The sequence below is a fragment of the Macaca fascicularis genome, chromosome 1 (assembly GCF_037993035.2).
Source record: "Macaca fascicularis isolate 582-1 chromosome 1, T2T-MFA8v1.1".
Taxonomy (NCBI): domain Eukaryota; kingdom Metazoa; phylum Chordata; class Mammalia; order Primates; family Cercopithecidae; genus Macaca; species Macaca fascicularis.
The window spans coordinates 106,212,635-106,230,143 of record NC_088375.1 but is presented as its reverse complement, the minus strand read 5'-3'; the positions used below and the strand labels follow the sequence as shown (position 1 = coordinate 106,230,143).

Below are 17,509 nucleotides of genomic sequence, written 5' to 3'. Positions count from 1 at the left end.
CCTGGGCAACACAGCGAGACCCCATCTCTACCAAAAAAAATTTTTTTTTTAATTAGCTGGGCATGGTGGTACACACCTGTGGTTCCAGATACTCAAGAAGCTGAGATAGTAAGATCACCTAGGCCCAGGAGGTTGGGGCTGCAATGAGCTGTGATTGCACCACTGCACTCCAATCCAGGCGACAGAGCAAGACCTTGCTTAAAAAAAAAAAAAAGGGCCGGGCGCGGTGGCTCAAGCCTGTAATCCAGCACTTTGGGAGGCCGAGACGGGCGGATCACGAGGTCAGGAGATCGAGACCATCCTGGCTAACACGGTGAAACCCCGTCTCTACTAAAAAATACAAAAAAACTAGCCGGGCAAGGTGGCGGGCGCCTGTAGTCCCAGCTACTCAGGAGGCTGAGGCAGGAGAATGGCGTGAACCCGGGAGGCAGAGCTTGCAGTGAGCTGAGATCCAGCCACTGCACTCCAGCCTGGGCGACAGAGCGAGACTCCGTCTCAAAAAAAAAAAAAAAGAAAAAGAAAAAAAAAAGAAGCCGGGCGCGGTGGCTCACGCCTGTAATCCCAGCACTTTGGGAGGCCAAGGCGGGTGGATCACAAGGTCAGGAGATCGAGACCATGGTGAAACCCCATCTCTACTAAAAATACAAAAAATTAGCCGGGCACGGTGGCGGGTGCCTGTAGTCCAGCTACTCAGGAGGCTGAGGCGGGAGAATGGTGTAAACCCGGGAGGCGGAGCTTGCAGTGAGCTGAGATCTGGCCACTGCACTCCAGCCTGGGGGACAGAGCAAGACTCCGTCTCAAAAAAAAAAAAAAAGAAAAGAAAAAATTATGAGGCTGGTGCAGTGGCTCACGCCTGTAATCCCAGCACTTTGGGGGGCCAAGATGGGTGGATCATCTGAGGTCAGGAGTTCGAGACCAGCCTGGCCAACATGGTGAAACCTCATCTCCACCAAAAATACAAAAATTAGCTGGACATGGTGGCGGGAGCCTGTAATCCCAGCTACTTGGGAGACTGAAGCAGGAGAATCGCTTGAACCCAGGAGGTGGAGGTTACAGTGAGCTGAGATTATGCCACTGCACTCCAGCCTGGTCCAGCCTGGGTGACAGAGTGAGACTCCATCTCCAAAAAAAAAAAAAAAAATTATGAACTTCGAATCCGGCAGACAGTGGGCTTCCTATTTTAAGAGGCATCAGTACCAACCTGTCACAACGTAGACAGACCCACTGGTTTCCCAAGTCATAATCCTGTGACTCCTCTAAATACCCAGAGCCAAGAAAGCAGGGCAGCACCCCTCCCGGAGGACACAGGAGACCCACCAGTCCCTAACCCCCTGTCTGCATCAACCCTAGTACCACACTTGATAGGTTCACATCCATCCAGAGCTTTGACCCTCATCGCCTATGAAGGCAGGGATTCACTGGCTTCCAAACTGAGAAGGTGCCACCACATTCCCACATGCTGAAGACACCCCCCTCAGGGAAGGTGACAAAACCCAGGGTTTCTGGCACAAGTTTGAACTCCTCCATCTCCCCAGCTGCTGTGGCTAATCGGTCCCCAAGTTCTGTGGAATCCACCCTGTCTAGGATTCTTTCTGAAAGGTAAACTCTGTGATTGCAGGGCCCGTGTCTCTCTTATAGCTGTGTCCCTAGCTCTGAGAGCCACAGCAGGTGCTCAGGAAGTGGAGGTGGTTGAATGCGTGGTGAGACAGGACCACAGAAGACATGCTGGAATCAAGCAGGTAATGATGCCATGCAGTAGGTGTTTCCTCACCTCCAACCCGGAGGTTCTGACTGGGCTCCTGTGCCCGGGACCTCTGCTCCCCTTCAGGCAGTGAGCCAGTATCACTGATGGGAATATGCCCGGTATCAGGTGGGTTGGGTCCGAAACAAGGTTGAATGCCACCACTGACCCATCTGCTTTCCAGTGACCCTCTCTCCATCAGCCTGTGCTGCTTCTTGCTTGGAATATTGCAGAAGCCTCTTAGCTGGCTCCATGGACTCTACATTCTCCCTGGTTTGATTGTGTCCTTCCTGCCCTTCTTTTTTTCTCAGAGACAGTCTCACTCTGTTGCCCAGGCTGGAGTGCAGTGGCAAGATCTCTGCCTCCCAGGTTCAAGCAATTCTCCTGCCTCAGCCTCCTGAGTAGCTAGGATTACAGGCACCTGCCACCATGCCCAGCTAATTTTTGTATTTTTGGTAGAGGCGGGGTTTTACCATGTTGGCCAGGTTGGTCTTGAACGCCTGACCTCAATGATCCACCCTCCTTGGCCTCCCAAAGTGCTGGGATTACAGGCATGAGCCACCCCACCCCGGCCCCCATTTGACTTCTTTATACTCGTTAAGGTTTGTAACCCAAAAACTTTGCCTCCCACATTCATCAGAGTTGGCCTCAGTGACTTTTGGACGTTTTCATGACTGGGATTGTTCACAATCATCTGCTCCCAGCTCCAGAGAGGGATTTCCAAGCAGCAACGGCAGTGGCCCTGGGACAAGGGGTCAGTGCTCACCCTGGCACGGCAGGCCTGGGGTGTCATGGAAGCGCCCCCTCCTTCCCAAAGAACTGAAGTTGTCTTTGGCACGGCCTTCAGGTTCCTGGGCACCTGGGGGGTGTCTGTTTCTGATCGAGATCAAGAGCTCCTTAAGGAACAGTCCTGTGACCTGTTCATCTTTATGTCCCCAGTGCCTGGCACCCAGCAAGGATTCAGTTTGGGTCACACTGAAACTGTAATTTCTTTGGCTGTCCCCTTATCTGTGAGAACATAATTTGTGGGAGGATTACGAAGCCAGGGCCAGAGTTGGAGGACTTAGGCTTGACCTGGGGACAGCAAGGAGCCTTGGGACTTTGTACCACACCCATAGGAATGTGCAGAAGGGGCCTGGTCAGGAGTCTAGTGGCCTGGGTTCCACGCAGCACTGACACTTACTAAGCCCTCTAACCCTGGAGAAGTTGTTTCACTTCTCTGAGTTCTTGGCATCTGCTAAATGCAGATGAAAATCCTATCCTCACCCATTTCAGGGGGTGGCTATGAAGAATCTAGAAGAAATTTGGAAATTATAAAAGGCTATATAAATTACAAGGGCAGGGTCGGGCATGGTGGCTCACACTTGTAATCCCACCACTTTAGGAGGCCAAGGTGGGAGCATTGCTTAAGTTCAGGAGTTCAAGACCAGCCTGGGCAGCAGAGCAAAACCTTGTCTCCACTAAAAATGAAAAAAATTAGCCGAATGTAGTGGTGTGTGCCTGTAGACCCAGCTACTTAGCAGGCTGAGGCAGGATTGCTTGAGCCCAGGAGGTCAAGGCTGTAATGAGCTATGATCACGCCACTGCATGCCAGCCTGGGTGACAGAATAAGACCCCGTCTCAAAGAAAAAAAGAGGCGGGGAGGGAGCACTTGCTGGTGGCACTTTCTGTGGATCACAGCCTTTCATGGGGCTATCCCAGAGGGTAAGGCCCTCAACCCAATCCCACCTCCAACATAAACAGGCCTATTGCCTGTGAGGTGCAGCATAGGTCAACCTGTGCAGGATACATTCTAGCCAGGTGGGAGGTGGAACAGGGACCCCCTCCCAGCCACCATGACACCCTAAGGCCTTCTAAACCCCACCCAAGCCAGGCTGGCATCAGGGAAATGAGAGATAAGCAGCTCTGAGAGTGTGCTCCAAAGAGGTTTATTAGTAAACACACTGGGGAGCCCTGGGTTCTTTCCCAGAACAAGGGGCTGAGAACATCCAGTCAGGGTGCCAGGCTGCCACAGGCTGAGGGGACTGGCGCTGGGGAGACAGCAGGGTTTCTCCTTCAAGCACAGCCAAGTCACCCTCCTTTGCCCTTGGAGTCTCCTCCTGAAGAGCATGGCTGTCTTCCCCATGGAGAAAATGAGGTCTCCAGACGTTTCCTGCTTTGCCCAACATCCACCAACCCCTTCAGAATCTAGACCCCCCTCTGTCTGTTCCTCACCTTGGCCAGGATCAGGGGACCCCTCATCTTGCAGAGTCAGCCCCACCCCCACCGCAGCAGGCCCCAGCTGACTCCTAGAACCTAGCGACTACAGTCTGGAGCGGATAAATTCTATCAGGTTCTCCAACTGCTCCTCCAGGAGCTGTTCATCTCCATGGTTCTCGATGACCCAGTCAAAGCCCCCAAAGTTGTCCAGGCCACATTCTGACTCAGCGTCGTCCACCCCTGTGAAGGAAGCATGGCAAGGTCAGGCCCCAGCCCTCCAGACAGACACCAGTCTTCAAGGCCTGCTAGCCCCAGCTGGAGTGGGCCCTCCCGGCCTCTCCTCTGCTACCCCAGAGCTAAGGACTACCCACCCAGAAGGCACTTCCCTACCCCTGAAACACTGCGATGGCAGGTTCAGCAGCCCACAGCCACCTGGGCCCCCCAGCTGATCCCTCCTGACTTAATTCTTACTTGCTACTGCCTACAGAGGGTGAATCCGGACATCTAAAACCACACACAACTGTGTTTTCATTTTCTGTCAAGGTGGTTGTGTCCTTTTCTATCCCTAAATCTGTCCAATTCAGTCCCCTCAGGAGGCAGCATGTGCCAGAGTTAGAAGCAGAGGGTCAGGAGGCCAGCTCCTCCTCTCACTCTTTGTGATCCTGGGAAAGAGACTTAACCTTTCAGGCCAGGGCCTCATCAGACCACGGGTAAACTAATAACAGCATCTACCTGCTGAATCTGTTTTGATGGTACAGTGAGACAGTGCATGTAAAATGCTTAGCACAGGCCTGGACCATGTGAGTGCCCCAGAAATGAGTAGCATTAGCAGTGGTCATACCCATTGGATCTGAACTGCTCCAAGTCACAGTGATCTAGGGCAGGAAGGAAGCCTGAGTTGTGTTTCAGAAGCCCACAGAGCGGGTCCTGGGCTTGCACCATTGAAGCTCCCAGCAGAACTTCCTCTCCACTACTAACTTCTAACTCCACTACTGTGTTAAAAAGAAGTGAGCTTTGTCAGGTTTGCCCTTGACCACTGTCAGCCCCTACAGGGCTGGAAAGCAAAGGTGAAGAACCATGGGGGTGGGTCCCAGCCAGACTACCAAAGCAGCCCACTGGCCATGAGAAGATAGCCTAGGTTAAACCAAGAGAACCTTGACCCCCAGGACCTCCTCCACCATGATACTCCCTAATCAGGAGGCCTCAGATTCTCCTTTATCATCCCTCACTCACTTTCCCCAGGCCTGCCAGGGAGACAAACCACAGGGTGGGTAGCCTGTGTCCTCCTGTGCCCTACACATGGAGTGGCTCACCTGGCGTGAACACCCAGCCCCGCTGCTGTCGGCTCTGCTCCAACGCTACAACGCGGACGGTCTGCGTCATGGCCCCATAGGCCTCCCGAAACCACTGGATGTCAGACACTCTCCGTGTGTCACTCACCAACTGCAGGGGAGGGACACAGGTGACCAACAGGACAGGATGCTAGAAGAGAGGGGAGGTGGGGGACTCCAGAACCCAGGGCAGTGTGGGGTGTGGCTCTACCCCACATCTTCATGAGCAAGTCAGCAGCTAGACTCACTATTCACGGATTCACTCATTCATTGAACATACGCCACTGAGTGCTGACTACATGTCAGGCAGTGCTGCTGACAGGTTCATTCATCCAATTAAGCAAGTATTATAGCAAGTACCTACTGTGTGCTAGGCACTGTGCTAGGTGCTAAGACTAGAGTGGTAAGCAAAACAGACCCTGTGCCCGCCCTCTCAGAGCTTACAGTCTAGTGGGAGACACTGAACAGATGTTTAGTGATCAAATAACCGTGTGATTAAAGTGTATGTCAACAAGTGTCTCAACCTCAACACGGCTGAAACTCAACTCCTGATTTCCTCTCCAATCCTGTTCCTCCCAACCTTCCCTGTCTTAGAAAATGGTAATTCTATATTTGTCCACCTGCTCAGAACAAAATCCTTGGTATAGTCTCCCACACCCCACAGCCAACCCATGGGCAAATCCTGTTGGTTTTCTCTTCAAAATACATGCAAAATCGACTCCTTATTTCCACTCTACCTTCACTCCCCTCTGCGCCCCAACCATAGTCATTTTGTCTGTTACAGAAAGGTCCTGGCCAGGCGTGGTGGCTCACGCCTATAATCCCAGCACCTTGGGAGGCCGAGGTGGGTGGATCACTTGAGGTCAGGAGTTTGAATTTTGCCATATGGAAAAACCCCGTCTCAACTAAAAATACACAAAAATTAGTTGGGCATGATGGCACATGCCTGTAATCCCAGCTACTCAAGAGGCTGAGGCATGAGAATCGCTTAAACCCATGAGGCATAGGGTACAGTGAGCCGAGATCGCGTCACTGCACTCCAGCCTGGGTGATGGAGTGAGACTCTGTCTCAAAAAAAAAAGAAAAAAAAAAATACTCCACCCGGTCCCTGTGCTTCTGCTCCCATCTTCCCCACAGCAGCTAGGGCCAGCCTTCTCAATCTTAAATCAGGTCATGTCTCTCCTCTGCTAAGAACCCTGTAGTGACTCCCCATCTCACTCAGAATAAAATCCCAGCTCTCCCAAAGGTCCTCCCTGGGAAGTCCGACCTGACCTCCCACCACTCACCCTCACCCACTCTGGCCACCTGGCTTGTCCTCAGACACACCAGGCACACTCACCACTCAAGCCTCTGCACTTCCTCCTCTCTCTGGAAAGCTACTTCCCCAAATATCCATTCAGTTATCCCTTATTTCCTTCAGGTCTTCCTCAAACATCATCATATCAGTGTGGCCTTCCCAGGCACCCTTAATAAAACATCAGCACTTCCCTATCTCTCCTCATATCCTAGGCCTACTTTATTTTACTCCTTAGTATTTACCTCCGCCTGATATATTCTGTATTTATTCTGTGCCTATCTCCCCACCACCCTCAGCTGTAATGTAAGCTCCCTGAAGGAAGAGACTTCATTGCATTTTTGCACCAATATACCTGGCAGAAGTGGATACTCAATATTCACTGGCAGAACCTGCAACCATACCTGGCAGAAGTGGATACTCAATATTCACTGGCAGAATGAATGAGGAAGAAAAGGGTAGGGTGATATAGGAGCACCTGCCAGGGAGCACCAGTTAAGACTTGAATATTATGGAAGGCTTCCCTGTGGAGGTGTCATGTCAACTGAGCTGAAGCTAACCAGGGAAAGAGAGAAAGAAAGGGCAGTCCAGACAGGTGGAAGGGCATGTGCAAAGGCCCTGAGTCCAGAAGGAGTTCGACTGACTTGAGGACCAAGGCGGCCAGTGTTGCTGCAGCTCAAGGAGTAAGGAGGCTAAAAAGGTAGCAGAAACTGGATCACACAAGGCCAAGAAGTTCATGTGAAGGATTTTCATTTTGTTCATGAGAACAACGGGAAGCCACCAAACTATTCTAAACAGAACATGAGAACGAGAAGCCACCAAAGTATTCTAAACAGAAGAGTGACGTCACTTGGTTCATGTTTTTAAAAGGTCAGTCTGGGCTGCACGCAGTGGCTCACATCTGTAATCCCAGCATTTTGGGAGGCTGAGGTGGGTGGATCACCTGAGGTCAAAAGTTCGAGACCAGCATGACCAACATGGTGAAAACCCATCTCTACTAAAAATACAAAAAAAACTGCAATCCCAGCTGCTTGGGAGGCTGAGGCAGAAGAATCACTTGAACCCAGGAGGCGGAGGCTGCAATGAGCCAAGACTGCGCCACTGCACTCCAGCCTGGGCGACAAGAGTGAGACTCCATCTCAAAAATAAATAAATAAATAAATAAATATATAATAAAATGTCGGTCTGGCTGCTGTGTAATGAATAGAACACAGACGGCAAGAGCCACAGCTACAGACCAGTGTGGAGGCTACTGCGATTGTCCAGGCCAGAAATGGTGGGGGCTTGGGCCAGGACGGTGGCAGTGGAGACAGAGAGAGATAGACACAGCAAAGAGCTCGGGAAACAGGTGTTCTTCATGCTGCCATGGAGCCCTCTTACCCAGATGGGCTGAGAGATGCCCTCCACAATCTTCCTGCAAAAGAAGCCTGGGTCAGCCTGGCGTTTCTCCTCTCCCCAGCGGATCATGTCCTTCCGAAAGGCCTCCTTGTAGGTGCTGGCGTCCAGGAGTCTCTGGAAGTTCAAGCCATGCTCCTGCCCAAAGGACATTATGTCTATGTCACCAGCCTTTCAACCTCAGTGGTCTCTCCTAAAACAGCAGAAGAGCCATCCCTCACCCTCACCTGCCTCTCCCAAGGCTGATGCAAGGATTAATGAGGTTTCAGCCAGAACAAAGGTCTGCAAGGGAAAGAACCCCAGCAACTAAGAAATCCCAATCACTGGTAGACAGAAGAAAGGTCTGGGGATAATCCAGAAATTGTTTCAATTTGTCTTTGAAATGTGTGACGTGGTTTCTCTTTTGCAAGTTTTACCTTCCCAATTATTTCTGGCTTAAAGTAATCCTGAAATTAGTTTGCATCCCCTGGGCAAAGGTTTAGCCTTCAACTAAAGTGGGAAATCTGAGGGGGAAAAAAAACTCCTGCACTCCATGTCCTCCCACTAGCATTGTTTGCCCCCATCCCAAATCCCACGGAGATTGTGTCTCCTTCCTCTCCCCCTTATCCCTTCCCATCCCCAAATTCCTGGCGCCTTTGCTGAAACAGCAACACTCCATTTAGCTGTGGGCACTTATGTGCAAGGCTTCCCACACCCAGAGGACCCCCCAGGCAGGAGAGGCTACTCTGACCACCTGGGGAGCTCCTTTCTCCCCCCTCAAGCAGAGGGGTCCATCTAAAGGGATCCAGGATAGGAGGGGTCTGAGAAGCATCACCCAGTTCAGGTTCTGGCTCCTCCATGAGCTCACTGCAGCAAGACCTTCTCCCCTCAGGCTCTCAATTTCTTGATCACCCACCTGCTCCCCTTGCTGCAAGAGGAGGTCAGTAGCCACCTCCTGCTCCTGAACTGGTTTCCCTCCAGGAATATCGTGGTCTGCTTGTCGTTTATATTTCCCCTTGTGACTTAGGAAATCAATGCATGAACATTTCATTTTGGTTTTGCTTTTTAATGGGAGTGGGGGATAGAGTGGTGCTGGACTTCCACAGAGCAAGGGCAGTCTGGCCTATCAGAATCTTCCATGGAGGTTTTAAAAATGCAAATTGGGGCCGGGCGCGGTGGCTCACGCCTGTAATCCCAGCACTTTGGGAGGCCAAGGCGAGGGGATCTTGAGGTCAGAAGATAGAGACTATCCTGGCTAACACGGTGAAACCCTGTCTCCACCAAAAATACAAAAAAATTAGCTAGGCGTGGTGGCGGGTGCCTGTAGTCCCAGCTACTCAGGAGGCTGAGGCAGGAGAATGGCATGAACCCAGGAGGCAGAGCTTGCAGTGAGCTGAGATCGCGCCACTGCACTCCAGCCTGAGCAACAGTGAGACTCCAACTCAAAAAAAAAAGCAAATTGGCCAGGCGTGGTGGCTCACGCCTGTAATCCCAGCACTCTGGGAGGCCGAAGTGGGCAGATCACAAGGTCAGCAGTTCGAGACCAGCCTGACCAATATGGTGAAACCATGTCTCTACTAAAAATACAAAAAAATTACTCTGGCGTGATGGCGCATGGCTATAATCCCAGCTACTCAGGAAGCTAAAGCAGTAGAAGTGCTTGAACCCAGGAGGTGGATGTTGCAGTGAGCCAAGATGGCGCCACTGCACTCCAGCCTGGGTGACAGAGCAAGACTCCATCTCAAATAAATAAATAAAATAAATAAATAAATAAAAATGCAAACTCCTGCTCCTTCCTCCTCCCGCCCCCAACCAACCCCACCAGTCTGACTCAGAAGGACAGAAGCAAGACCTGTCTGGGAATTTTGGAAGATCGGTTTTGAAAGTGATCCTGGGAGGCCTTTGGAAGTGCCTAGGCCCCACTAGGGAAGGCTCAGTGCCTTTCCCTTCGCCCCTTCCTTCCTCCCATCTCCCCACCACCAACCCACCACCCCGCAGAGTCACTTCCAGTCTGTCTCCTGGATGCAAAGAAATTCTGTGTCCAGTTTCATTTGGGAAAGAATCCTGCTTAAAATTTTTGTAAACCAGGCCAGGCAAAGTAGCTCGCACCCAAATCCTAGCACTTTGGGAGGCCACAGTGGGAGGATCGCTTGAGCCCAGGAGTTGGAGACCAGCTTGGGCAACATAATGAGACTCCCATCTCTACAAAACAAAAAAAATTTAAACTTAGCTAGTCATAGTGGCATGCACCTGTATTCCTAGCTACTTGGGAAGCTGAAGTGGGAGGATCACTTGAGTCCAGGAGGTCAAGGCTGCAGTGAGCCATTATGCGCCACTGCACTCCAGCCTGCACTACAGAGCAAGACCTTGTCTCAAAAGGAAAAAAAATTAAATGACTTAATTTAGTTATTCTTACAATTCCTCAGGCTGCCACCCTATGAATGGGTCTGTTCAGCTGGTGAGAGATGACCCAATGCTTCCCATGGAGGCAGAGCTGGCACACAGAAGGGGGGACAATTCATTTTATGTGGTTCTGGAGGCCACACTCAGGCCAACGGAGGGGCCAGAGCACATGTCCCAGAAGGGTGCACCTAGAGGCCAAGGGCAAAATGTGGGCAACAAGAGGGCTCTTCACCATGTGGGAGGCTGATCTTGCCTTCCAGGTTCTCTTTCCGAAGTCTAAGATTCTGAGAGTTCCCATTGACTTATTTTTTTTTTATTCTATTTTAACGATCCTATTTTTTTTTAACTCACGTGGTTCAAAATTCAAAGATACACATTAATTTACAGTGAAAAATCTCTCTCTCACCCTGTCCCCTCCTTGGGGGCAACCAATGGTACAGTTTCTTTTTTTTTTGTTTTTTTTTTTTTTTTTTGAGGCGGAGTCTCCCTCTGTCGCCCAGGTTGGAGTGCGGTGGCTCGATCTTGGCTCACTGCAAGCTCCGCCTCCCGGGTTCACGTCATTCTCCTGCCTCAGCCTCCCGAGTAGCTGGGACTACAGGCGCTCGCCACCGCGCCCGGCTAATTTTTTATACTTTTAGTAGAGACGAGGTTTCACCGTGTTAGCCAGGATTGTCTCGATCTCCTGACCTTGTGATCCGCCCGCCTCGGCCTCCCAAAGTGCTGGGATTACAGGCGTGAGCCACAGCGCCCGGCCCAATGGTACAGTTTCTAACGTGTCTTTCCCGCGCAGTGCAGGAACACATCCCAGGCACCTGAAACAGTGCTGAACATGAGACAGGCACCCCGTAAATATTTGTTAAATAGCCGAATATATGAGCAGATACACTTAGAATTCCTTTACAATTCTTGGTCACAAAGTGCCTCTTCAGTTTTAGACAAATGTAACATTCTCTACACACTGTTCTACATCTTGGTATTGGCTTTTTTTTCCCCCACTTAATGATATATTTTGACAACTTATGGGACTAAATTTCTTCTTTGTGTGTTGTTGTTTACTTTAAAAAAATTTTTTTTAAAGAAACAGAGATGAGGTTTCACCGTGTTGGCCAGGCTGGTCTCTAACTCCTGGACTCAAGCAATCCACCTGCCTTGGCCTCCCAAAGTGCTGGGATTACAGGCGTGTGCCACTGTGCTCAGCCTGTACTAAATTTCTAGGAACAAAGTTCCAGGGGCTGTGTCAGGCCAGCTGAGTGAGAGGGTGGTGTGAGGAGGCACAGTCAGGTCCTTACTAACCACACAGAATCAGAGCCACCAACTCGAGTGTCGACAGCCTTTCCTGGGCACACCTTCCTGAACTCACTCTGAAGGGAGGGAGGCTATTAGGAAAGAAATATAAGCTGAAAATGCCCCCACAACGTCCACTCACAGAAAACCAAGAGCTGGCCACCGCCCTGCCAGCAGTGGTGACGAGGATCATGCCAGTGACTCAGGCAGCAGCCACAGCTGCAAAGTCCTGGAGCCGGCCCCGCCCAACACACCGGATGCCACAGAGCACCACCTACCTGAGCATACTGCTCCTTGAGTGGACCCGAGAGCCGCAGAACAGCACAGACATCAGCTCCGAGTCTGAGGGACAGGGAGATCAGAATCCAGTTAGCCTAGAATTTCCAGGAGCTTCCAGGTCCCAGAAAGACAGTCAAGAGGCCTGTGCTGAAGTCCCATTTCTACTACTGGTATTATGTAACTTTGGTAGGTCTCAGTGTCCCTGATCCTATTTCTTCATCGGAAAATGATGATAATACTTTCTGTTCTGTCTCCCACACAGGATTATTATGAAACTCTAATGAATATAAAAGAGCCCTGAAACTAACAGGTAAAATCTATAAAGTGATAATTACAGTGTGAACACGCATGCAATATTCTGGCTGGATTAGGTTATTGCCCAGACCCTAAACTAATTATCTCACAGCCAGAGGTACCTGTCTCTACTGACCTGGTCACCATAACACATATCATTTATTCATTCACTGGTTGGGCGTGGTGGCTCACACCTGTAATCCCAACACTTTGGGAGGCCAAGGCAGAAGGAATGCTTGAGGCCAGGAGTTCAAGACCAGCCTGGGCAACACAGTAAGACCCAGAGATACTATCTCCACAAAAAAGTTTAAAAATCACCTGAGCATGGCAGCATGTGCCTGTACTCCAAGCTACTCCAGAGGCTGAGGTGGGAGCGTTCCTGAGCCCAGGAGTTCCAGGCTACAGTGAGCCACGATTGTACCACTGTATGCCAGCCTGAGAGACAGAGTGAAACCCTGTCTCAAAAAAATGAACTAAGAAAAGCAAATGTAAAAAACTGAAACAAAAGCCAGGTGCGGTGGCTCACACCTGTAATCTCAGCACTTTGGAAGGCTGAGGCAGGTGGATCACCTGAGGTCAGGAGTTTGAGACCAGCCTGACTAATATGGTGAAACCCTGTGTCTAAAAGTACAAAATTAGCCGAATATGATGGCGCATGCCTGTAATCCCAGCTGCTTGGGAGGCCGAGGCAGGAGAATCGCTCAAACCCGGGAGGCGGAGATTGCAGTGAGCCGAGAGCCGAGATCGTGCCATTTCACTCCAGCCTGGGCAACAAGCGTGAAACTCCATCTCAAAAAAATAAATTAAATAAATTAAATAAAATGAAAAATAAATAAAAATAACTTATTCATTATTTAATTTACTTAACCAACTTTTTTTTTTTTTTTTTTTTGAGACAGCATCTTGCTCCGTTGCCCAGGCTGGACAGGCTGGAGTGCAATGGCACGATCTTGGCTCACTGCAAGGCGATCTCAGCCTCACGAAGTGGTGGGATTACAGAAGTGAGCCACCGCACCTGGCCCTTTTTTTTTTTTTCTCTTTTTTGAGACAGAGTCTCACTCTGTCGCCCAGGCTGGAGTACAGTGGCGCCATCTCATCTCACCGCAACCTCCACCTCCACCTCCCTGCTTAACCAGTGCTTTATTGGGTACCATATTTGGATCTAGGTGATACACATGTGAATGATACATGCTTCCTGTCCTAGCCTCAAGATGCTCACAGATACACTTAATGCACGGGAAGACAAGTGTTTTTTGTTTTTGTTGTTTTTTTGAGACTCACTCTGTAGCCCAGGCTGGGTGCAGTGGCACTACCTCGGGTCACTGCAACCTCCACCTCCTGGGTTTAAGCTATTCTCCTACCTCAGCCTCCCAAGTAGCTGAGACTACCGGCCCCCGCCACCACGTCCAGCTAATTTTTGTATTTTTAGTAGAGAAAGGTTTGACCTTGGCCGGGCGCGGTGGCTCAAGCCTGTAATCCCAGCACTTTGGGAGGCCGAGACGGGCGGATCACGAGGTCAGGAGATCGAGACCATCCTGGCTAACACCGTGAAACCCCGTCTCTACTAAAAATACAAAAAACTAGCCGGGCGAGGTGGCGGGCGCCTGTAGTCCCAGCTACTCCGGAGGCTGAGGCAGGAGAATGGCCTAAATCCGGGAGGCGGAGCTTGCAGTGAGCTGAGATCCGGCCACTGCACTCCAGCCCGGGCTACAGAGCAAGACTCCGTCTCAAAAAAAAAAAAAAAAAAAAAAGAAAGGTTTGACCATGTTGGTCAGGCTGGTCTTGAACTCCTGAGCTCAAGTGATCCACCTTTCTCAGCCTCCCAAAGTGTTATGATTACAGGTGTGAGCCACCGCGCCCGGCGATAAGTGTTCTTTGTTTTGGTTTTTTAAGAGTCAGGGTCGGCTGGGCACGGTGGCTCAAGCCTGTAATCCCAGCACTTTGGGAGGCCGAGACGGGTGGATCACGAGGTCAGGAGATCGAGACCATCCTGGTGAACACAGTGAAACCCCGTCTCTACTAAAACTACAAAAAACTAGCCGGGCGAGGTGGCGGGCGCCTGTAGTCCCAGCTACTCGGGAGGCTGAGGCAGGAGAATGGAGTGAACCCGGGAGGCGGAGCTTGCAGTGAGCTGAGATCCGGCCACTGCACTCCAGCCTGGGCGACAGAGCGAGACTCCGTCTCAAAAAAAAAAAAAAAAAAAAAAAAAAAGAGTCAGGGTCTTGCTGTCACCCAGGCTAGAGTGCTGTGGTATGATCACAGCTCACTACAATCTTGAACTCCTGAGTTCAGGCAATCCTCCCACCTCAGCCTCCTGAGTATCAGGGATTACTGGCATGCACCACCACACCCAGCTAATTTTTTTATCTTTTGTAGAGATGGGGTCTCACTATGTTGCCCTGGCTGTAAGTGTTCTTATTTTCATGTTTCAGATGAGGAAGCTGAGGTTGTGAAAGGAGGATTGACTTCCTCAAAGCAACACTGTAAGTAGTGAAGCCAGGATTGGTAAAATAAATATAAAAACATTTAGTTCCTGCACCTCTGCTAGGTGCCAATAATTATTCTAAGCCCTTCACGCACATTATCTCCTTTAATCCCTACAACCACCCTATTATTATCCCCATTTTACAAATGACAAAACTGAGACACAGGCCGGTGCAGTGGTTCACGTCTGTAATCCCAGCACTCTGGGAGGCCGAGGCAGGCAGATCACTTGAGGTCAGGAGTTTGAGACTAGCCTGGCCAACATGGTGAAACCTGTCTCTACTAAAAATACAAAAGTTAGCTGGGTGCGGTGGCTCACACCTGTAATCCCAGCTACTCTGGAGGGTGAGACAGGAGAATAGCTTGAACCCAGGAGGCAGAGGTTGCAGTGAGCCGCAACCTGGGTGCGCTCCAGCCTGGGTGACAGAGCAAGACTCCCTCTCAAAAAAAAAAAAAAAAACAACTAAGGCACAGAGTGAATGAGAGATGTGTACAAGATCACACACTAATCAACAGTGAGCCACGGTTTGCATCCCAGCAGTCTAATTCCACAACCTGTGCTTCTGACCACTATTTGACATCAGAGTTTGAAGGTGAGGAGAAATGCAACTTAGGAAAAGGTAGTGAGATACTTAGTGGTGAAAAATTCAGGTGGTGACCTCTGCTCTGGGCTCTCCCACACCTTTGTAGAACCCCTGTGATATCCAAAAGCAGCTTCCTGGTACCCCCACCACACTGGCCTTCAAGAGGAGAGGAGCCCCACTCCAGTTTCTCCCCATCCTCTGCTCTCCTAGCCCAGGTCTCAGCAAAATGCTCCCGCACAGAAGATCTTGCTTTGACAGAAAACACTGTGCAAAAGGTATTATTATTTGGGGAGGCAGTCAGATAAAACAGAAAGAAACCAGTCCTTGGCGCAAGACAAAGCTGAATTTGTTTGGGTTTTTTTTTCTTTTTGTTTCAATTATATATTAATTGCTGAGATGCCCATCATGAACCACAAAACTGAATTTGAATCCTGAATTTGCCACTTACTTTGCGACCAGCAAGGGTTTTTTTTTTTTTTTTTTTTTGAGACGGAGTCTCGCTCTGCCGCCCAGGCTGGAGTGCAGTGGCCGGATCTCAGCTCACTGCAGGCTCCGCCTCCCGGGTTCACGCAATTCTCCTGCCTCAGCCTCCCCAGTAGCTGGGACTACAGGCGCCCGCCACCTCGCCCGGCTAGTTTTTTGTATTTTTTAGTAGAGACGGGGTTTCACCGTGTCAGCCAGGATGGTCTCGATCTCCTGACCTCGTGATCCGCCCGCCTCGGCCTCCCAAAGTGCTGGGATTACAGGCTTGAGCCACCGCGCCCGGCCAAGGGTTTTTTATTGTTGTTAGCTTTGTACGTTATTTTACTTCGAGACAGGGTCTCAGGCTCTGCTGCACGGACTGGAGGACAATAGCATGATTACAACTCACTGCAGCCCCCAGGCTCAAGCGATCCTCCCACCTCAGCCTCCTGAGTAGCTGGGACTAGAGGTGCTTGCCATCGCACTAGGCTAACTTTTCAATTTTTTTGTAGAGAGTAGGGTCTTACTGTATTGCCCAGGCTGGTCTCCAACTACCGGGCTCTCAAGTGATCCTCGCACCTCTGTCACGCATGACCACCACACCCAGCCTGTTTAACTTTTTAAGAACCTCAGTTTCTTCACCTGTGAAATGCAGATGCTAATAATGGCACACAGTACCTAACAAAGAAGTGAAGAGGGTTTTTTTGGTTTTGTTTTTGTTTTTAAGACAGGGCCTTGCTCTGTCGCCCAGGCTGGAGTGCAGTGGCGCGATCTCGCCTTACTGCAACCTCCGCCTCCCTGGCTCAAGCAATTCTTCTGCCTCAAGCTCCCGAAGAGCTGGGACCACAGGCGCGCGCCACCACGCCCAGCTACTTTTTGGATTTTTCGTAGATGCGGGGTCTCGCCATGTTGCCCAGGCTGGTATCCAACTCCTGGTACATAGAAAGTGCCTTCGTAGGAACCATTATTAATACTTCTTAGACCTGTAGCTGAAGGTCTTTGGAGAGATGGTCACCTGGTTCTTTGAGGCTCCCGTGTGTAGATTGCTGTTTTATGTAATGGTGACATTCCACCTTCCCCAACCCAGTGCTCCTCCTGCCTTGCAAACGGAGGACCCCTACTCCAAAGCTCACTCGGTGACACCCAAAAGCACTCCTCGTGTCACGTGATGCGGAGAGCTCCCCCTTCCACCTTTCCCGCCCCACGGACACCTGCTCTGCAGCGCCTCGGTCACGAAGTCCTTCCCGGATTTCCTCTTGCCGCTGAACAGCAGCACCAGCCGCGGGGCGCCTCCCAGCGGGGCCATGGGCCGCCACGCCTCGCGATGCCTGAAGCTGACACTTCTCCCTACCCCTAAACTCCGGACACCGCGCGGAATGGACGCGGCCACTGAGCGGAGCAGCAACACGGAGCAATCCCGCCCCTCCTCGCCATAGCTGCGAACAGGGCTGACCGTCCGCGACTGTGCGCTCAATTCATGTCCAAACAGATACCAGGAGAAAAGGGTGAGACCCGCGGAGAGAAAGGCGGTTCTTTCACACGGCAGCCTCCCCTCGTGAAGCTCCCCCACCCGAACTCACTTAGAACAGTCCAGCCCCGCCCAGAACCTTTACTCACAGCCGGGACTGCTTAACTGACACCCGGGGAGTAACCGGACGCGACTACCTTCCTCCGAGGGGGGTGGCGTCTGAAATTTCCTAAGGTGAACACCATGTTCCCTTCCGCGCAGCCCTAAAAACTTTAGGAAAAGAAACTCTCTGGAGCGCGATCACTGGGAGAC

General features: G+C 50.9%; 1 protein-coding gene across 2 annotated transcripts; it reads right to left on the bottom strand.

The window, feature by feature from the left end:
- Nucleotides 1-3,653: 3,653 nt before the first annotated feature.
- Nucleotides 3,654-17,307, bottom strand: PMVK (phosphomevalonate kinase). 2 transcript variants are annotated; one of them, XM_005541650.4, is made up of 5 exons: nucleotides 16,941-17,307; nucleotides 11,905-11,968; nucleotides 7,946-8,098; nucleotides 5,254-5,422; nucleotides 3,654-4,180 (listed from the first exon to the last, which is right to left on the bottom strand). In XM_005541650.4, exons 1-5 carry the CDS (start codon nucleotides 17,033-17,035, stop codon nucleotides 4,044-4,046), a joined length of 618 nt encoding a protein of 205 aa, XP_005541707.1. In that variant the 5' UTR covers nucleotides 17,036-17,307; the 3' UTR covers nucleotides 3,654-4,043. The 2 variants fall into 2 exon arrangements, with proteins under 2 accessions (XP_005541707.1, XP_005541709.1); XM_005541652.4 differs by having other exon boundaries at nucleotides 5,254-5,383.
- Nucleotides 17,308-17,509: the final 202 nt, after the last annotated feature.